Here is a 22,316-nt window from a genome sequence, read left to right on the forward strand (position 1 = left end):
ATCTGAAATCAAACAGAAAAAGTGCTGCAACTAAGGCAGTGTCTGCCATAGACATAGAGTCTGTAAATAAGACAATCCTCTTATGGAGGAATCCTTACACAGTCAGCTAGCCACCACCTGACCAATAAAGGGACAGTTACTACTAAATCAACTTGGCAGCCAGTTCTTCCTTATTATGACCAAAAAATCCTATCCCAGAAATCTTTACTATTAGTACACATTCTGTCACCAAGGAGCCACACAAAGAATTATTATAATACCATTTTCATTTTATCCTTACAACCATAATTCTAGCCATGATACCAATAAAAAACATTCCATACATTTGAACTAATTAAAAAACCAACCATGTACAGGCCCGGGCTGGTTGGCTCAGCAGTAGAGCGTTGGCCCAGCATGTGGATGTCCCAGGTTCAATTCCTGGTCAGGGCACACAGGAGAAGCACCCATCTGCTTCTCCACCCCTCCCCCTTTCCTTTTTCTCTATTTCTCTCTTCCCCTCCCACAGCCAAGGCTCCATTGGAGCAAGGTTGGCCTGGGCACTGAGGATGGCTCCATGGCCTCCACCTCAGGCACTAGAATGGCTCCAGTTGCAACGGAGCAAGGGCCCAGATGGGCAGAGCACCACTCCCTGGTGGGTATGCTGGGTGAATTCCTGTCAGGCGCATGTGGGAGTCTGTCTCTCTGCCTCCCCACTTCTCACTTCAGAAGAGTTAAACAAAAAAAAACAAAGAACAGGTACAAATGTTCTTACCTTTATCTCTCTGTATAAGGACTGAACTTCAGTGGATAATTCCACAGTCTGCTCCTCCAGTTGCTGACGACATTGTAAATTAGTGGATATCTGAAGTTTCTCTGATTTAAGTTCATGTGTTTTACTTCTTAGGTGTTGAATCTGTTCCTGCTGGTCCTGTATAAGCTTACGATTCAATTCAATCTTACTGGAAACTGCACAACAACATTATGGGCACAGTGATTAATGTCAGAGTACAGAAAATGCTATGTCCAGCACCCTTCTAGTTTTACAGGTCTATGGATTTCACAAAGACAAGTTTCTATGGGTCCCATCCACTGCAACAAAAGTGCTACTAGAACCTGTCTACCCCCTTGCCCCCCAAACCAGCTTTTTGTCTCCTCCTGGCCACTCAGAGGTGAAGCTCATGGGGGAGGTATGATTGAAAAATAGCACAGCTCATCAGTATTCATCATTTAAAATCTGTCATGCAAAGCAAGGAAACAGAGGAGAGATGATACTTTTGAGAAAAAAAATGAATATATTGTGAGAAGAAAGAGTTCCTTATCCACATAACAGGTGTGAGATTTATGGTAAAAAGTCTAAGCTGGGGATACTGACGTCTTTAATGGGTATATGAGGAAATAGACTATATTACCTGTATCTAATTTGTGTTGTTTTTCTTGTTTTTCCTGGTTTACTTGTTGAACAGTTCTATCCAAGTCTACTCCTTGTAGCTTAGCTGCCTGTTGTGCAATTTTTCTTTCAACATCTTTAAGTTCCATCTTAAGAATAAAACAAAGTTATTTCCTTTAGGAAACTTACTGCAATTTACAACTGCTTTCAGATATAATTTGAACAAAGTTTAATAGGATGAAAATGAAGTTAATTTTTAATAATTTTAATGCTGCAAGCAAAGGAAGCAGACTAAACATGAAAACAAACAGGACTACTACCTATTTTTCATAATTTATGAATAATCAGGATGGGGAACTTTAAACAGGGTGTGTATTTGAATACCAGCTACTGTTAACACTCTCACACTTTACATGCAAACCACAGCAAAACAAGTTTTATTCTGCCTCAAACTACAATAAACATACCTGAAATCTCTCCATAATTGTAACATCTGTCAGAGACACTTTAGCACTTTCTTCTTCAGGCATGATTGTACCCAAGAGTGTTTCCTGTTCTTCTGTGTCACTCTTTAGGCGCTGTATGTCTCTATTGACATTTTGCAGTTTGTTTCTTAATTCTGGTATTTCCTTCTCTTTCAAATCAATTATGCTTTGCCTTAACAGAAAACAAACAATTAAAAATAAGTTATCTAATGTTTTGTATTTTTGGCAATAATATCATTGAAGTGATATTATATTCTTCTCAGGGCATCATATCAGTGGATACATGTCAGTATTTCTTATTACTGGAGATGTTAACTCCAGTATTCACTTGGTTAAGATGTTGTCAGCCAGATCCATCCACTGTAAAGTTATTATTTTCTTTTTGTAATTAATAAATATCTTAGGAGAGATACAGATTGAGACTATGGAAATATCCTGTTTCTCCTCAAACTTCTGCCTACTGATTTTAGTATCCATTGGTAGACTTGTTTGTAATAATTATTACTGTACTGTTTGCCAAACAGAGATATTCTACAAAGAAGTTAACTGATCACGCTCATTAAAAGTGTCAAGATCATGAAAGTCAAAGACTGAAGAACTGTTACAGACTGCAGGAGCCTAAGGAGAAATAACTAGATGCAGTGTTGCAGTGTGGGATCCCAGGTTGGATCCTAAAACAGAAAAAGGACACTCATGGAAAGGCTGCTGAGCCAGCAACCTTTGGGCTCAATCCAGAGACCATGGGATTATGTCTATGATCCCATGCTCAAGTGGAAACCCCATGCTCAAGCTGGTGAGCCAGTGACCTTGGGGTTTCAAACCTGGGACGTTAGTGTCCCAGGCTGACATTCTATCTACTGTGCCACCACTGGTCAGGCACTTCCTACCAACTTCTTTATCTTTTATTTGACCTTTTTCTTTTCAAGATACTGAGTTATTTCTCTACCTTTTCATTTGCAAAGTACTGTTTTTGTCTCCTCACATTCTCCCTGTAGCTTGTAATAATCTGCTTTCATCCTTGATTATTGTATTCATTATCTACTGCTGCATAACAAAATAGGCCAAAACTTAGCAGCTAAAAACAACGCACTCATTTCTCATAGATATGAGAATCAGGTGCAGCTATCTGGGTACTCCTGACTTGGGTTTCTTGTCGAAGCTGCAGTCGAGCTAATGGCCAGGGCTGCAGTCATCTCAACGCCTGACTGCTAGAGAATCTGCTTCCAAATGGTCCACTAACTCACGTGGTTGTTTAAAAGCCTCTGGTCCTCACTAAGTGGGTCTGTCCACAGGGCTGGTTACAACATCACAGCTGGCTTCCCCCAGACCCCAGAAATAAAAAAGGGAGAGCAGGAGGCTTTAGTGCCTATATTACCTAATCCTGGCAGGGACATGCTATTGCTTCTGTCAAATTTTATCAGTTACAGAAACCAATCCTGGAACATGAGGGTAGACTACACAGAGACTGTGTATGCCAGGAGGCAGGGATCACTGGGGGCCCTCTTAGAGGCTAGCCACCACAAAGCACATCTTCATAGACCTTTTCCTGAAACTCTTCTTCGGTTTTTTAGGACTACAGACCCTCTTGGTTTTTCTGCTTCCACAGTTTTATTCTCATCTGTTCAACACATTAATTAAATCTAATTAAAATTAATCTATCTCATCTAATTAAATTTATCTAATCTAATTAAATTTATCTACTCTAATTAAGATTAATTTTCCTAAAAACACAATGTTGATGAGATCCTTCAGAATGGCTCCTCATCATCTGAGATATAACTATACCTGAACACACCACAGTCCTATCTTCCCAATGTATGGGAATCAATCCCTACAAATAACTCCCCAAACTCTAGATAACATTGCCATTGCAGCATGACGCACACTCTCCGATCCTTTACACATACTGCCCTCATTTCCCTCTCCCCTTTCCTTTTCTTAACTGAGTTGAGGCACCTTTCCTATGGTTTACATTCCCCTTCCTACTTTGTTCTCAAAATCCTTTTCTCACTCTTCCACTGGCTTCTTTAGTTCTCCCTAAATAATGTATTTGAACTAATTATGTACTTTACTAAGCCCAGCTTTCTAAACATCTGATTCTGAAAGCTTTTCTCCTTTCTTGGGACATCAACTCCTTGAGGGTTATGTCTTGGCAGTGTCTGTGACCAGCTCTGTGCTCTGTTCTGCAAGACACCAAGGCAAGCATCACATACTGTCTGATTTGCTTTGACCATCACCTGAATTTCTTGTACAACCAAGGGAAAAATAAACAATAAAAATCATCTCAGATTCATTCCTTTAGAAAGTGGGAAAGATGTAATACAATTTAAAATTCATGTCTTGGGAGAGCTTTTCAGGATTTTAATTCTTTTGCTGAGTTTAGAAAATTACATATCAGAAAACAGTTCTAAATTAGTCCAAACTTTTGCCCTCAAGCCAAGTCTGAGGAATTAAATAAATACACACACAAAAATACACACACAAGTATTCTACCCTGGGACTAGATTAAGAAGCAAATTTAGCCTAACCAGTGGTGGCACAGTGGATAGAGCATCAACCGGGACACTGAGGACCAAGGATGCTGGCTTAAGCATGGAATCACCAACATGGTACCAAGGTCGCTGGCTGAGCAAGGGGTCACTGGCTCGGCTAGAGCCCCTTGGTCAAGGCACGTATGAGTATCAATGAACAACGAAAAAAGTGCTGAGTGATGCTTCTCATTCTCTCCTTTCCTGTCTGTGTGTCTCTCTCAAAAAACAAACAAAAAAACCAAATTTATCTTTAGAAGAAAACAAAAAAGGAAACAAAAAGAAACAAAATAATTATTTCTTTCTATCATATAAATAACAGGAGCTGGGGCACACTGGCTCAGGATCCTCACTTTAACTTTTACTCATTCAAGCTGTGCTCCTAAGCCACCAGCCCACACCGGGCGCCAGGCACAGGACTGGTACCTTTCAGTGCTGCTGCCACTACAAGTGCAGTTCTGGTGAGTCCCTAGTCTCACCTCATGGGCACAAGCCCCAGCATTTCATCACGCCGCTTTTCTTTTTTCTTTAGCTCTGATTCTGTTGACTTGAGTTTATCTGGAGCCAGCCGCAGCTTAGACTGCAAGTCACTGATGACTTCTTGTAATTCCGCTTCTGTCTGAAAAACTCTCTGACAGATGGGGCAACAGGACTGGTTTTCATCTGACAGCTGAGTAATGAACTGGGAGTAAACTGCTGTGGCTCCTGCCAGCACGGCTATTTTTTAAAGAATATATGTATTTTTTCAATTAGAAAAAATTGATTTGGGGGGAAGAGGGAGAAAGGGTAGAGGGAGAGAGAGAAGGAGGGAAGGAGAGAGGGAAGGAGAAAGGGAGGGAGGTAGGAAAAGAGAGAGAGAGAAGAAGAGAGGGGGTATGGGAGTGGGGAAGGGAGAGAGAGAGAAGAGAGGGGAGGGAGAGAGGGTGGGAGAGAGAAGAGAGGGTGGGGGAGGAAGGGAAGAAGGAGAAAAGGAGAGAGGGAGGAGGGAGAAGAGGAAAGAGAGGGAGAAGAGGGAGAGAGGGAGAGGGAGACAGGGGAGAGAGAGAAAAAAAGATCAATTTGTTGCTCCACTTATTCATGTATTTGTTAGTTGATGTGCCCTGCCCAGGGATTGAACTTGGAACCTTGACATGTCAGGATGACATTTTAAACAACCAACATGGCTATTTTTAAGAAAATATATTTCCAGTGAGGAGAAAATAAAATAGTTTTGTTAACATGGTCACATCCTCTTCTGTAAATATATCATTGTTTTTCTTGCTTTATAAACACATTATTAGAAATTTCTAAATTCTCATTTATTTTCAATTTCTTCTTTATGTCTGTCTAAATCACTTTCAAATTTCTGGCTACAAACTATTTAGGTCTGTATAAATTATTTTATGTTATCACACTAAAAGCATAACAAAATTTTAGAGCTCGTTATGTGCCAGAAACTCTTCTATGAGTTTTAGAGCTATAATCTCATTTACTCCTCCCTAACAGCCTAGGGTATAGGTAATTATCCTCAGATGATGAATCTGAAGTACAGAAAGGTTTCAATAATTTGCACAAAGCCACACAGCAAATAAGTTATAGAACCAAGACTAAACCTTTGCTTAAAGGCTTTAATCACTGTAAAAAAAAATGGAAGACTAGATAAAGAAGATGAGCACATATACACCATGGTATACTATTCAGCTAAAAGAAATGATGACATCGGATCACTTACAACAAAATGGTGGAATCTTGATAACATTATACGGAGTGAAATAAGTAAATCAGAAAAAAACAAGAACTGCAGGATTCCATACATTGGTGGGACATAAGAACGAGACTAAGAGGCATGGACAAGAGTATGGTGGTTACGGGGAGGGGGAGGGGCACAAAGAAAACTAGATAGAAGGTGATGGAGGACAATCTCTCTTTGGGTGATGGATGATAGAACTAAATGACAAGATAACCTGGATATGTTTTCTTTGAATATATGTACCCTGATTTATTGATGTCACCCCATTAAAATAAAAATTTATTTATTTTTTAAAAAAAAAAGACTAAAACTTAAGCCATCTGGCTTCAGAACCAAGCTTTTATATCAGCTGTCCTTCATTACCTGGCAGTGAAAATGCACAGGTGGCCCTGGCCGGTTGGGTCAGCGGTAGAGCGTCGGCCTGGCGTGCGGGGGACCCGGGTTCGATTCCCGGCCAGGGCACATAGGAGAAGCACCCATTTGCTTCTCCATCCCCCCCCCCTCCTTCCTCTCTCTCTCTTCCCCTCCCGCAGCCAAGGCTCCATTGGAGCAGGGATGGCCCAGGCGCTGGGGATGGCTCCTTGGCCTCTGCCCCAGGCGCTAGAGTGGCTCTGGTTGCGGCAGAGCGACGCCCAGAGGGGCAGAGCATCTCCCCCTGGTGGGCAGAGCGTCGCCCCTGGTGGGCGTGCCGGTGGATCCCGGTCGGGCGCATGCAGGAATCTGTCTGACTGTCTCTCCCCATTTCCAGCTTCAGAAAAATACAAAAAAAAAAAAAAAAAAAAAAGAAAATGCACAGGTGTGAAAGCGCCTGGATAATATTAGGAAGGTAACTTACCTCGTTGTTTTGAAGATTTTTCGATTTCTTCTTTAAGCCTGTCTAAATCGCTTTCAAAATCCTGGCTACCACAAACATCAAACAGCTTGTCTTCATAACTGGACAACTGCTCTTCCTTTCTTTTCAGCTCATTATTTATATGATTTTTATTTTGCTCAGCTGAAGCTAGTTCCTTGCTATAAAATAAGAATAAATACAATTTTAAAACATAGAAAATGAGTTTGGTAAGTTTGAGTAGGTAGATATAAGACAAATTCTTTCTGCCAATAAATATTACAAATATTTACTGAGACTAAGTACTTTTTTTAGAAGTCCTGGCAATAGTCACTTCTGCCTGACCCACTACCCATCAGTGTCATGGGCCTAATCCCAGAGAAACGTGTAGTGTAGGTGAAATTCTGCCTGGTTTCTGGGCACTCATCTGGGGAGAACATCCTCTGAATTCCCTTTGGACCTTTTCACAGTATTACTTCCTTTCCTTCTTGTAAACTTTTCCTTTGTCCCCTCCTTGTTGTTGTTATTTACTTACTTACATCTTGATTGGCTCAGTGGTAGAGCGTCGGCCCGGCGGGCAGGAGTCCCGGGTTCGATTCCCGGCCAGGGCACACAGGAGAAGCGCCCATCTGCTTCTCCACCCCTCCCTCTCTCCTTCCTCTGTCTCTTTCTTCCTCTCCTGCAGCCAAGGCTCCATTGGAGCAAAGATGGCCCGGGTGCTGAGGATGGCTCCATGGCCTCTGCCTTAGGTGCTAGAGTGGCTCTGGTCGCAACAGAGCGACGCCCCGGATGGGCAGAGCATCGCCCCCTGGTGGGTGTGCCAGGTGGATCCTGGTCAGGCGCATTGGGAGTCTGTCTGACTGCCTCCCCGTTTCCAGCTTCAGAAAAATACAAAAAATAAAAAAATAAATAAAATAAAGAGAGAGGGAGAGAGAAACATTGATTTGTTGTTCCACTTACGTATTCATTCATTGGTTGATTCTGGTGTGTGCCCTGACCAGGGATCAAATCCACAACCTTGGTGTATTGGGATGATACTCTAACAGTTAGAGTCTAACTGAGCTACCGGGCCAGGACCCATCTCAGGATTATTTTAACAAAATGCAACAGAATAGACTATATCAAAGCAGACTGTACATACATAAGACAGGTACTATTTTGAGAAATCTGTTTCAGATAAATGTGTGAGTGCACACGTGCTTCATCTAGATACTTCCCATTGTTTTCTACAGCAGCTGCACTTTTTTTTTTTTTTTTTGTATTTTTCTGAAGTTGGAAGTGGGGAGGCAGTCAGACAGACTCCCGCATGTGCCCGACCGGGATCCACCCGGCATGCCCACCAGGGGGCGATGCTCTGCCCATCTGGAGCACTGCTCTGTTGCAACCAGAGCCATTCTAGCACCTGAGGCAGAGGCCATAGAGCCATCCTCAGTACCTGGGCCAACCTTGCTCCAATGGAACCTTGGCTGTGGGAGAGGAAGAGAAAGACAGAAAGGAAGGCAAGGAGGAGGGGTGAAGCAGATGGGCGCTTCTCCTGTGTGCCCTGGCTGGGTATTGGACACGGGACTCCTGCATGCCAGGCCGACACTCTACCACTGAGCCAACCGGCCAGGGCCCAGCTGCACTTTTTTACATTCTCAAAGACAGTACAAAAGGATGGCAGTTTCTTAACATAACATACTCACCAACACTTGTTATTTTCTGTTTTTGATAGTGGCCATCCAAACCAGTGTGAAATGAAGTGGTTTTGATTTGCATTTCTCTGATGACATAATGATGAGCATCTTTTCACATGCTCATCAGCCATTTGTATCTTCTTTGGACAAGTATCTATTCAAGTCCTTTGCCTATTTTTAAAATCCAGCTTTTTTTTTGTTTTTTTTTAATTGTTCAGTTGGAGTTCTTGATATATTTTCAGTATTACCCCTGTATTAGATACATGGTTTGCAAATATATTCTCCCATTCTCTACGCTGCCTTTTCCCTCTGTTTACTGTTTCTTTTGCTGTGTAGAAGTTTGATGTAGCACCATCTGTCTATTTTGCTTTTGTAGTCATATTCATGAAATGATTGCCAATTTGAATATAATAAAGTTTTCCCCCTATATTTCCTCCTACGTGTTTTAAGAATTTCAGGTCTCACTTTTTATAAAAAAGAATTTTAATTCTCTCACTTAATTCTACAAACTTTCAAAGAACAAGAAGCCCCCAAATCACTGTTACCATTTTACTTAATTCGTAAAATAGAGGAGAACCGAAGTCAATTAGTAAGACATACCATTTTGTGACAATAAATGATTTTAGAACAATTAAAAATAAAAGCATGAGATAAGAGATTTCTGTTACATTTTTATTACTTACTTGAATTTGGCAATCCTGTCCCTGGTCTGATTAATTTCTTTTGATTTACTATGAAGCCAGTCTTCAAGCTGGTTTTTTTTTGGAAAATAACCTAACAATGAATTTAATTCATCACTGTGTCTAGATTTTATTTTTCTGATTTGTTCTTCTTTGTCAACCTATAAAAAAAATCTTTTAAAAACAAAGCTCAGTAACTCCACATTATATCAAGAACAAAAATTAATTTCAAACTGATTAAAGTTCTAGGCTTAAAAAATAAAACTATAAGAATGCAAGAAGAAAATGTGTAATTCCTTAAAGTCTTAAAGTAGAGATGACCCTTCTAAGCCATAAAAGGGTAACAAGTCTGATAATATAAAAATTAAAACTTCTGTATGAGATATAAAAATTAACAGCAATGTACATGTGTTTGTGTATATATACTGCTATATTATTTTGTAATTAGAAAAGTTTTTAAGCTTGAAAGTCTATTTTATAGTGAATTAAGCTCACTTAGCCCCTCAAATAAAAAGATAGCACCGACTAAATACTTCATAGTCAATTATAAATGTGAGATAAATTATTTAAAATACCAGAAAATATATTCAGAACAAAAAGAAAGGCCATACTTTGTCTTTGGTCAGCATCTCCATCTGGGTGCGTGTTGTTGTATGGTGGTTTAACTGCTCCATCTCCTGGTCCAATTTACGCAGGGTCCTGTCTAGGTCTGCTTTCTCATTTTGAAGACTTATTACTTCTGTTTTTAGAGTTTCTACATTGCAGTTTTTCTCAGCCTTGCTTAGTTCATGTTCCTTATCAATAATTCAAACAAACCACGTTTATATAATTTGTATTAAAATAATGACAAAGTGTATTAGAAGTCAACTACTCACTCCTATTTGCTATTATCCAACAGAGAAAAAAAAACATAAGGAATAAGATTTTTAAGGAAAATCTTATGAAGTTACCTTACTGTGTTATAATACTAGAGAATTAGTAAATAAATCTGGAAGGGTCAAATGGGGGGACAGAGTTGAGAATTAGTGAAAAATTAAAAGAAATGTGTCTAAGTATGTAGTTTCATGACTCTTCAGTTAATACTTAAGTATTGTATTCATCAAGTACTCATGTAACTTATTATGTTGCCTGGCATGTAGAAACTACAAAAACAGTGTGATGCTGTTCCTGACCGATGCAACCGTGTTACAAGACAATATTGTGATAAAATGCCAAACTGACAAAACATACACTAGATGTTAAGTTAGGGAGTAAAATGGAATGTTTACTTAAATTATCAAAATGTGACTCTGGCCAGTTGGCTCAGCGGTACAGTGTCAGCCCAGTATGTGGAAGTTTCAGGTTTGATTCCTGGTCAGGGCAGACAGGAGAAGTGACCATCTGCTTCTCCACCCCCACCTTTCTATTCTCCTCCTACTCGAATGAGCAAGTTGGCCCCAGGTGATGAGGATGGCTCCACCGCCTTGCCTTAGACACTAAAATAGCTTGGTTGTGAGCAATGGAACATCAGCCCCAGACAGGGACTGCTGAGTGCATCCCAGTCAGACACATGTGAGAGTCTGTCTCTCTGTCTCCCTGCCTCTCACTTGATTAAAAAAAAAAATTATCAAAATGGGATCTGAGAGGGACATTTGCCAAGTTTCTGGATGCTTATTTGGGGGGTAGAGATATAAAAGAAGAGATTAGAAAGAAAGAAAATTTAGAAATTCATGAAAAGAATAGATGGGCTAAGAAAATTTCCACCATAGAAAAAGTGATAACATGGCAAAAATCTTATTAAATCTATGGTGTACAGAACCTAGAAGAAAAATATTTGTTTTCGTTTAACGTAAGTAAATGGTTTTTTTTTTTGTTTTTTTTTCTTCGCATTTTTCTGAAGCTGGAAACAGGGAGAGACAGTCAGACAGACTCCCGCATGCGCCCGACCGGGATCCACCCGGCACGCCCACCAGGGGCGACGCTCTGCCCACCAGGGGGCGATGCTCTGCCCATCCTGGGCGTCGCCATGTTGGGACCAGAGCCACTCCAGCGCCTGAGGCAGAGGCCACAAAGCCATCCCCAGCGCCCGGGCCATCTTTGCTCCAACGGAGCCTTGGCTGCAGGAGGGGAAGAGAGAGACAGAGAGGAAAGCGCGGTGGAGGGGTGGAGAAGCAAATGGGCGCCTCTCCTATGTGCCCTGGCCGGGAATCGAACCCGGGTCCTCCGCACGCTAGGCTGACGCTCTACCGCTGAGCCAACCGGCCAGGGCAAGTAAATGGTTTTTAACCCAGGTCTCAAAAGAATAACCTAGTTGTTTTGAATGCATGTTTCTGTGCTCTACTCTTAGAGATTTGATTTGGAAGGTCTGAAGTAAGGTCTAAGTATAAGCATTTTTTAAAAGTTTCCTAGGTGAGCCTGACCAGGCGCTGGCACAGAGTCGAACTGGGATGCAGAGGACCCAGGTTCAAAACCCCAAGGTCGCCAGCTTGAGCGCAGGTTCATCTGGTTTGAGTAAGACTCACCAGCTTGAGCCCAAGGTCGTTAGCTTGAGCAAGGGGTCACTCGGTCTGCTGTAGCAACCCCCCCTCCCGCGGTCAAGGCTCATATGAGAATGAGAAAGTAATCAATGAACAACTAAGGTGCCACAAGAAATAACTGATGCTTCTCATCTCTCTCCCTTCCTGTCTGTCTCTGTCACACACACACAAAAAAATTCCTAGGCGAGCCATTAAGTGATTCTAATTTTTAATCCACCAGGTTGCAGAAACAAAGAGTTGAGTGATTAAGATATTTAGATGAATTCGTTTTACATGAGATTGTTAGACAAGGTTGATATTTTAATTAACATGCTATAATTTTAAGATTAAAAACAAAATACTTCAAAATGCAAGATTCAAGATGTGTTACACCTTAAAATTATTATGTCTTACAGTTTTTCTGAGGTCCTGGTCCAGTTCAAGAATCCTGTCTGAAGATCCTTCCAATTGCTGTAATTCGTACTTCACATTTTTCAGCTCATTCTGCTTCTTACTCAGGATTTCTGATTTCAGCTCAATTATTCTTCCCAGTCCAATTTTCTTATCCCTTATCTCATCTATCTGTTTTTGTTTCAGAGCTTCTTTTTCTGCAAAGTCATTCTAAAGACATGTAAGAATGACTATCTTTTCACTAAACAATTCATTAAACAACAGTTTCTTCATTGTAAAAGTAACGCACGTACACTAGGAAAATATTAAAAAGTATAAAAAGATGGAATGGCTATTACCCAGAGATAATAATTAACTCTAAGCAAACTTCTTCTTTACCCGTTAGCTTTAAAAAGAAATTTTATAGGCCCTGGCCAGTTGGCTCAGTGATAGAGCATTGGCACGGCATATGGATGTCTGGGTTCAATTCCTGATCAGGGCACACAAGAGAAGCGATCATCTGCTTCTCCGCTCTCTCCTTTCCCTTTCCCCCTCCCGTAGCTATGGCTCCTGCAGCCATAGCTTGATTGGTTCGATTGGCCTCGGGCGCTGAGAATGGCTCCTGGCCTCTGTCTCAGGGGCTAAAAAAAAATGGCTCGTTAGCTAAGCAATAGAACAACAGCCCCAGATGGGCAGAGTACTGCCCCCTAGAGGGCTTGTTGGGTGGATCCTGGGGGGTACATACAGGAGTCTGCCTCTCTGCCTTCCCTCTTCTCACTAAAAAAATAAATTTTTTTACTTAAAATCAAATAAAAAATAAAAAATGTTCTGCATTTTCTTTATATTTTTAGCCTTATACACGTTAAAAAATTTGCTTTCATAAAGGTTTCTTCTACCTTGTAGCAGATTCTATCCTAACACTAATACAAAAATATGACAAAATAAGGTCTATCCAAAAATGAAAACAATTGAATTAGAGAATCTGACACAAACAAAAGTAAGTAACAATATTTACCATCAATTGGCTGGCAGTTTCTGCTTCCTTTTCTAGTCTCTCTTTCACAAGTTGGTGAAAATTTTTAATCTGTCTTTCACTGAACGGTCCACGCTCAAAGCCATCCAATTCTAACTGTGTTGCCAAAGACTGAATTAACGAGTCTCTAGCTCGGATATCTTCTTGATGGCGATCTGCTTGTAGCTGTAGACGACCTTTAAAAAACCATATTTTTTTCAGCTTATTTTTTAAAAATTGAGGTAACTGTATGTTCTCACGCAGATGTAAAAAATAATACAGCAAAATCTCTTACCTTCTTTGTCCAGTTTCTCCAAATGGTAACTGTGATATTATAATATAATAAGAAATACATATTTGGTCTTTGTCCCTGGTTCCTGGCACAGAGTTCCTAAAACTCTCAGAATTTCTGACTGATAGAGGCGAGGGGACTTTTTCTTTCTTTCTTTTTTTAAATGTACCAGTATTTATTCCTTTGTTCAGTTGTTTTTTGTCTTTTTTTGTGTGACAGAGACAGAGAGAGGAACAGATAGGGACAGACAGACAGGAAGGGAGAGAGATGAGAAGCATCAATTCTTCGTTGCGGCACCTTTGTTGTTCATTGATTGCTTTCTCCTATGTGCCTTGACCGGGGGGCTACAGCAGACCGAGTGACTCCTTGCTCAAGCCAGCAACCTTGGGCTCAAGCTGGTAAGCCTTGCTCAAACCAGATGAGCCCATGTTCAAGCCAGCGACCTCAGTGTTTCAAACCAGGATCCACAGCACCCCAGTCCAACGCTCTATCCACTGTGCCAGTGCCTGGTCAGGTGAGGGGAGTATCTTTTGTTATTCATTATAAGTCCCTGTCAACCACACCTGAGTTTGTTCTGATGAGGATGGCAGCTGGTCATCAGAGGAACCAAATATATGATTAGAGAGTAGGAATTTTCAGTACCTCCTCCCCAACTCTGGGGAGAAGCTGAAATTCAGTTCAATCACAGATGGCCAATGATTAATCAATCATGTTTACATAATGGAACTTCCACAAAACCCCTAAACCAGGGGTCTCAAACTCGCGGCCCACGGGCCGCATGTGGCCTGCCGAACAATTTTGTGCGGCCCGCAGACTAATCCACAGGTTTACTTAATTTTATCCAAAATATTTTGAACTTCGTGGATTAGTCTGCGGGCCACACAAAATTGTTTGGCGGGCCGCGAGTTTGAGACCCCTGCCCTAAACAATGGGGCTCAAAATTTCCAGGTCGGTAAACACATGGAGGTGCTGGGAGAGTGCCATGGCCTTTCCCCATACCTTGCTCTATGCATCTCTTCCATTTGACTGTTTCTCTTTATAATAAACTGGTAAGAGTGTTTCCCTGAGTTCTGTGAGCTGTTATTGCAAATTACTGAACCTAAGGAAGGGATTGTGGAAACGTCCGGCTTATAGCCAGTTGGTCAGAAATACAGGTGACAGACAACCTGAACCTTAACCTTGCAACTGGCATTAGAAGTGGGAAGCAGTCTCATGGGACTGAGCCCTTAATCTGTGGGGTCTGTGCTAATTCCAGACAGTATCAGAACTGAATTAAATTATAGGACATCCAGTTGCCAAGAATTGAAGAATTGCTTGGTGTGGAAAAATGCACACCCAATGTCAGAATTATATTGTTTTAAGTAACATTTTGCAAAACTATCAAGTAAGCCCTACTTTAAGTAGTGGAAGGATTCTGCAACTTTAAGTGAAATGACCTATAATGAAACAAAATTTACCACAGACTACTTGATATAGACAAAAGTTAGGTTCCTACACATCTCAAAAACATTATAACAAAACAGTTATTCGAGGACATGTGTAATATAATGACAACCAGATACAGACACTGATATAAGCCATCAATCTTACTCAGATTTCCCCAGTTTTACTTGTACCCATTTGTGTGTATTTTAGTTTTATATAATTATTTGCATTGGCTCATGTATCTACTACAACAGTCAAGATACCGAACAGTTCCAATACCAAAAGAATCCCTCTTGTTGCTTTATTTTTTTAAATACTTTATTTATTGATTTTACAGAGAAGAGTAGGGGGAGTGAGAAATATCAGCTCAAAGTTGCTTCACTTTAGTTGTTCATTGCTTGCTTGTGGTATGAGCCTTGACCGGGCAAGCCCAGGGTTTCCAAACGGTGACCACAGAGTTCCAGGTCTATGCTCTATCCACTGTGCCATCACAGGCCAGGCCCTCTGGCTGCTTTTATAACCATAACCACACTAACCTTTTTCTTGCCCCTCCTCCTACTCAGTAAACCTAGCAACCACTAACCTGTCTTCCATTTCTAAAATTTTGGCATTTCAAAAATGTTACATAAATGAAAATACGCTGTATATAATATTTTGTAACTGCTTTTTCCACTTAGTATAATTTCCTGGAGATTCATCATGCACACAGAAAAAGCATAACATTACAATAAGAAAGACCAAGTAAACACTTTGTCCTACCTTGTTCAACAAGTAGCTCTGATTTTTCTTGATTGAGAAGCCTAGATTCTTTATTTAATTTTTCTAGTTCACGCTGACAGTCTACCAATCTCCTTTCTTTCTCCCTTACTGTTCTCTGGTGATTATGATATAAATCATTTAGTTGCTCATCAGTCCCTTGAAAAACCTATGCAGAACCAAAATAAAAAGCTTTAATGATTAAGTATAAGAAGATATCATTCTGAGGTACAAAATATGCACCAAAGTTTATTCAATATCTTTCCACTTAACATATACATGGAAGACAGACAACACAATGTGGTTTTCTTTCAAAATGAGGTTTACTACAATAATCTCAGAATTTTGAAATAGAATAAATTCTACCACCACAAACCTTTTCCATTTTCTGTTCCAGTTCACTATTATCTTTCTCCATTTGCTTCTTTCGGCTTTCCAAGGCTTTAATTTCATTGTCAAGTTTCATTACTTTAGAGAGATTTTGTTCAATTTCTCTTAGACGATTCTGAAAATAAAGACACTCTACATAAATAAAATCCTCTATAGTTCACACTATATATGAATGACAAGTAATAAGATGTGCTGGAGCCAGGCACTTGGTAAAAGTGATCTCATTTAATGCTAATAACACCATAAAGGGGGTATAGAGAAACAGAGACCTGAAGTCACTTGCCCACCTCCTCAGAGAAGAGCAGGACTAAACTCCAAATCTAACTCCAAAGCCCATGCCCTGTCTTCAACACCTCCCACAATCATTTATTAGCTGGGTATTTAGAGTCACAATATGTGAAGTATCACATTTTAAGAATTTAATCTTCAAAAGGCTAGCTATTTAATTTATTTAAAAAATTAGGCCCTGGCCTATTGACTCCGTGGATAGAGCATCAGCCCAGCATACAGACGTCCCGGGTTTGATCCCCAGTCATGGCACACATGAGAAGTGATTATTTGCTTCTCTTCCCTCCCTCTAGATCCCAGTCAGGGCAGATGCAGGAGTCTATCTCCCCTCCTCTCAATTAAAAAAATAAGTAACAACTGAGTGGGCTAGAGACTCATGGTAAGTCATCCATGTGTTCTGAGTGTGTAGGCAAATTTACATGGAAGACAATATTTTAATTCAAAGTTTGCTCAAGCACAGAAGACTTTGAACAAGTGAAATGTGATAAATGATCTCAGTGGCCTGCTTCCTGGGAGAGCTGGCTGCTTCATCCCCTAGGAGTATGTGTGACCTGGCTCAGATTAGTCTCTCCCTGGGTGATGCTGGGGATAGTGGTATACTGTGGCCACTACATTTCCAAGGCTGACTGATTCCTCTTCCAAGACATTGTAGAACCTAATATTTAAACTAACACATTACTAGAGTGCTTAGTTATTAACTGGAAGCTTTCAAAGCTGCACCAAAATGCATTCCCAACTTTAATGTCATTTTAAAAAATTATATTAATATCATTATTTTGTGATTTGTATATTAATGAGTAACACGTAATCACCACAAAAGTAGAAACTTTGTTTACTTTGTTCACTAATACAACACCAGGACATGTAATGGGTATTCAGTATGTTAGTTGAATAAAATAAGATTATTAAAAAGTAATTTTATGATTACAGTTATAGCTATCATTGACTGAATGCCCACCAAATTGCAGATATTGTACTAGGTGCTGCTATAATTCTCTTTCATCTTTATGTGACTACACGTGCTCAGTACTGCTACTGATTTGTAGCAACACATTTGTATAAAGCTACCAACTTTTCCTGGAAGGCAGGGTTGTATCATGGATATGATTGCAGGGTCTGTGTGCTAAAACTGGACATATGTATGCAAAATGTAAACCTCAACCCTATTTTGTACCATATTTAAAAATTAACTTTAAATGGAGCATATATTTAAGTGTAAGAACTTAAACTACAGTATAAAACTTCAAGAAAACACAGAAGAAAATCTTTGTGATCTTGAGTCAGACAAAGATTGCCTAGATAGAAAACAAAAAGTATAAACTATAAAAGAAAAAGATGATACACTGAACTTCATCAAAACTAAAAACTCTTTCCCTGTGAAAAGCAGTAAATAAAATATTTGCAAAATACAAATCTGCTAAGGACTTGTATCAATATATGAAGAACTCAATATTCAGTTCATAGGAAGACAAAAAATAGGCAAAAAAATGAAGACACTTTACTAAAGACAATATTCAGATGGCAAATAAACACATAAAAAGGATGTTCAATATCCACAGATATTAGGAAATTGAAAATTAAAACCACAATTAAAAAAAAGACTAACAATATCAAGGGCTGACAAGGATGTAAAGCAACTCTAATCTTAAACGTTATTGGTTAGGACCATGAAGTGGCACAGCCATTTTGAAAAAGTGGCAGCTCATAAGGTTAAACATACACTTACCATATTACCTAGTAACCCCACTCCTAGGAAGTCACCCAAGAAACATACTTTAAACAAAGATCTGTACACAAAAATTTAAAACAGTCGCACTGGTAATAGCTAAGAGCTAGAAGCAACCTAATGTCCATCAACCAGGGAACAGAAGAACATACTGTACTATTATATATCCATACAGTGGAATACCCTCAGCAATAAAAGGAAATGATTACCCATATGTGCAATAACAGAGATTAAGTAAAAAGCAACATGCTAAGAAGCCAAATATGATTCCATTTATGTGACGTTCTGGAAAAGACAAAACTATGACAGAAAACAAATCAGTGGTTACCAAGGCCTGGGAGTGGAGGGAGGGGACTGACTACAAAAAGACTTGAAAGAACTTTTGGGGGAAATGGAAATGCTCTGTATCTTGATTATAGTGGTGACTATGATACCACATGCATTTTCCTAAACTGATTGACCTATACACTTTTAAAAGGGTAGAATGTACTAATATGTAAATTATACTTCAATAAATCTGACTTTAAAAAGTATGGGCTTGGCACTGGCCAGTGCCTCAAAGGCCTAGTGTATGGATATCCTGGGTTTGATTCTCAGTCAGGGTACACAGGAGAAAAGACCATCTGCTTCTCCCCCACCCCCTTTACTCTCTCTCTCTTCCCCTTTCACAGTCAGTGGCTTGACTGGCTCGACCGTCGCCCCTGGTGCTGAGGATAGCTTAGTTGGTCTGAGCGTCAGCCTCAGGCGCTGAGGGAGGCTTGGGTGATTTGAGCATTGGTCCCAGATAAAGGCTGCCTGGTGGATCACCATCACGGCCATGTGAGAGTCTGTCTCGCTATCTCCCTTCCTCTCACTTAAAAAAAGTAATAATTATGGGCTTAGAAATCAGCAGGCCTGGACTAAAATCCTAGGTTTACTCCTTCCTTCCAATGTGAACCTGTTACTTAGTTTTCTTGCCTACAAACCTGATAGGATTAATGTGGAGCTTACATTAATAGCAATGACTGACATACAGTTGGCCCTAAATGAATGGGACCATAGACGTCACTTATGAAAAAAATTCTGTGTTCAGAAAATACCTTTTGAACAGTCTAACAAAGAGAATAGATTGATCCTTCAAAGTACTGACTATAGGCAGACCTTGTTTTATTGTGCTTCGCAGAATTGAAAGATTCTCCACCAGCAAAAAAATTACAGCTTGCTTTAATGTGGTGGTCTGGAACCAAACCTACACTATCTCCAAAGTATGTGTGTATTAACACCTCAGCTATGGTACTCTACTTCTCAGAAACTGTTTGGCTTCTCTCTATCAGTGTTTTCACTGCCTCTTGGTGGCATTAACATGATCTGGGCTTGGATCTTTTGTGACATCTCTAACTGCTTCATTTTTAAAATCCAGCCAGTCACCAGATCCTGTGGATTCTTTTTTTTTGTGTGTATGACACAGAGACAGAGGGACAGACAGACAGGACGGGAGATAAGAAGCATCAACTCCGGCCTAGCGTGCGGAGGACCCGGGTTCGATTCCCGGCCAGGGCACACAGGAGAGGCGTCCATTTGCTTCTCCACCCCTCTACTGCGCTTTCCTCTCTGTCTCTCTCTTCCCCTCCCGCAGCCAAGGCTCCATTGGAGCAAGGATGGCCTGGGCGCTGGGGATGGCTCTGTGGCCTCTGCCTCAGGCGCTAGAGTGGCTCTGGTCGCAACATGGCGACGCCCAGGATGGGCAGAGCATCGCCCCCTGGTGGGCGTGCTGGGTGGATCCCGGTTGGGCGCATGCGGGAGTCTGTCTGACTGTCTCTCCCTGTTTCCAGCTTCAGAAAAAAAGAAAAAAAAAAAGAAAAAAAAAAGAAGCATCAATTCTTCGTTGCAGCTCCTTAGTTGTTCATTGATTGCTTTCTCATATGTGCCTTGACCAGGGGGTTACAGCAGACCGAGTGACCCCTTGCTCAAGCCAGTGACCTTGGGCTCAAGCCAGCGACCTTGGGCTTCAAGCCAGCAACCTTTGGGCTCAAGCCAGCAACCATGAGGTCATGTCTATGACCCCACGCTCAAGCCAACAACCCCATGCTCAAGCTGGTGAGCCCACGCTCAAGCCGGATGTGCCTGCACTTAAGCCTGTGATCTCAGTGCTTAAGCCTGTGACCTCAGGGTTTTGAATCTGGGTCCTCTGCATCCTAGCCCAATGCTCTAACCACTGCACAACCGCCGGGTCAGGCTGTGATTCATTTTTTGACACTTGTGTTTTGGCTCTATCCCCAGAGCACACAACATAATAAAAGGAGCTAAGACAAATTGGTATACAACAAAAATTAAAGTGCACAGTGTTTAAACCAAAGGCATTAGTGTAAAATGAGACCAATGAATGGGACAGTTTGGCTATTACGTACACAATGACCATGAACTTGTGTGTGAAAAAATAAATAAGAGGGCTAGAGGGTGTTTTTGAACTTGGAAACATATTTCTCAAGCAGTCTGCATTGAAGACAAGAAATGAAAAGAGGGCTAAATGGGCCAAAGTCAGGATAAGATGGGGTGGTATAAAAATAGTTTATGAGAGAGTTCCTGCAGATGGAGGGAGTCTATAAAAATGGCAAAGCACAAGTTATAGTGCAGTAGTGAAATGAAGCTTGCCCTGGATAGCTGCTGGGAAGGTAATTTGACCCAAACTTTATGTTGAGTTCTATGAAGAGAATCCTCATGTATCAGAGCTAAAAAAGAACTTTGGAAATTATCTGTTTAATATTTACTGACCTATCTGCAACATGCCTGGCACTGAACTAGGCTCTGAGGGTACAGAGAATAAGATTAAACCTTTGGAGAACTAGTCAAATTAAAGAAATGTACTAACTCCTTGATGTCTGCTTACAGCCTTAGAATTTCGGCACCACTTAATCAATAGCAGGTATTATCAGAGCCCTATCTTGACATACAAATGCTCCACTTCAACTACTGTATATGAATTTCCTTGACAGTATTCAAAGACAGCTTGCATTTCACTGTCCCTATGTCTCTAATTACCTACCCATTCATGGTTTTAAAAATCATACACCAAATTCAGTCCCATAAAATCCTCCCTAGCCACCTCAGAGCTCTTACAGTGTTTATCTTTTTCTGACTTAGTGTGCTTGTCATCTTTCCAACCAGGCTACTCCTGAAGAAAACAAAGTATGTTCCAATCTCTTGGTAATTATTACAGTGCCTACACATAGCTATTAAGACAACTCACCCTGAGATACAGCATACTTTTTCATTCTTTTATCTACTGAACTAAATTCTAAACCCATAAGTTCTTTATAATCTGACCACAATTCTCTCACTCCCTTTATACTGATTTACTTAGTCCAAGCTCTACCTCACACAATCCTGTCTTGATAAGCTTTATGTGTGTAAATATATATAAATACATATATACATGTGAATGCACACATGTATTACATGCAAAAAAGCTCTATTGGTTAGATGGATCTGGGAAGTCAAAGAGTGGGAAGAACATCTCTTATTTCAATTAATATTCTGTAAGTTTTTCATTATGAGCATATATTACCTTAAAAACACAAAATAAATACAAACATAAAATGTCGACCAATCTCTTGATTTACTTTTTCCTTTTTTTTTTTTTTTGTGGCAGAGATAGAGAGAGTCAGAGAGAGGGACAGATAGGGACAGATAGAAAGGGATAGAGATGAGAAGCATCAATTCTTCATAGCAGTTCCTTAGTTGTTCATTGATTGATTTGTCATATGTGCCTTGACCTGGAGGCTACAGCAGACCAGTGACCCCTTGCTCCAGCCACCGACCTTAGGCTCAAGCTGGTGAGCCTTGCTCAAACCCGATGAGCCTGAGCTCAGGCTGGCAACCTCGGGGTCTCGAATCTGGGTCCTCCACGTCCCAGCCCGACGCTCTATCTACTGTGCCTGGTCAGACTACCCCCCCCCCCCTTCTTTAAGGCCCAGCTCAGCCATGCTTCCTCCCTGAAGGCCCTATGACAGATTTCTATTCAAGGCCATCATTTTTTTTTTTAAAGCACCATTGAGATATAACTCACACACCACACAATTCATCCTTTTTAAAGTGGGCAGTTCAATGCTTTTCAGTGTATTCACAAAGTTGTACAACCATCACCATAATGTAATTTTAAGACATTTTCAGTTTCTAAACAGAAATGCTCTCACACTAGAAGTCACTATTCATTCTTCTCTACCCTACCCTAGGCAATCACTAAGCTGTTATCTGTTTTTATTGACTT

The 22,316-nt window shown here is 40.5% G+C and overlaps 1 protein-coding gene across 3 annotated transcripts in view; it reads right to left on the reverse strand.

Moving 5' to 3' along the window:
- Positions 1-22,316, reverse strand: part of RAD50 (RAD50 double strand break repair protein) — a 104,593-nt gene that overhangs the window by 37,653 nt on the left and 44,624 nt on the right. For all 3 annotated transcript variants that reach the window (XM_066278396.1, XM_066278395.1, XM_066278393.1), the window contains 11 exons: positions 16,043-16,171; positions 15,670-15,835; positions 13,197-13,390; positions 12,206-12,412; positions 9,908-10,090; positions 9,300-9,457; positions 6,947-7,122; positions 4,862-5,099; positions 1,837-2,026; positions 1,392-1,518; positions 755-948 (listed from right to left, as the gene is read on the reverse strand). In XM_066278396.1, the coding sequence (XP_066134493.1) occupies positions 755-948; positions 1,392-1,518; positions 1,837-2,026; positions 4,862-5,099; positions 6,947-7,122; positions 9,300-9,457; positions 9,908-10,090; positions 12,206-12,412; positions 13,197-13,390; positions 15,670-15,835; positions 16,043-16,171 (1,962 nt within the window). The remainder of the gene's footprint in view (positions 1-754; positions 949-1,391; positions 1,519-1,836; positions 2,027-4,861; positions 5,100-6,946; positions 7,123-9,299; positions 9,458-9,907; positions 10,091-12,205; positions 12,413-13,196; positions 13,391-15,669; positions 15,836-16,042; positions 16,172-22,316) is intronic.

The sequence above is a fragment of the Saccopteryx bilineata genome, chromosome 4, assembly GCF_036850765.1.
Source record: "Saccopteryx bilineata isolate mSacBil1 chromosome 4, mSacBil1_pri_phased_curated, whole genome shotgun sequence".
Classification (NCBI taxonomy): Eukaryota; Metazoa; Chordata; class Mammalia; order Chiroptera; family Emballonuridae; genus Saccopteryx; species Saccopteryx bilineata.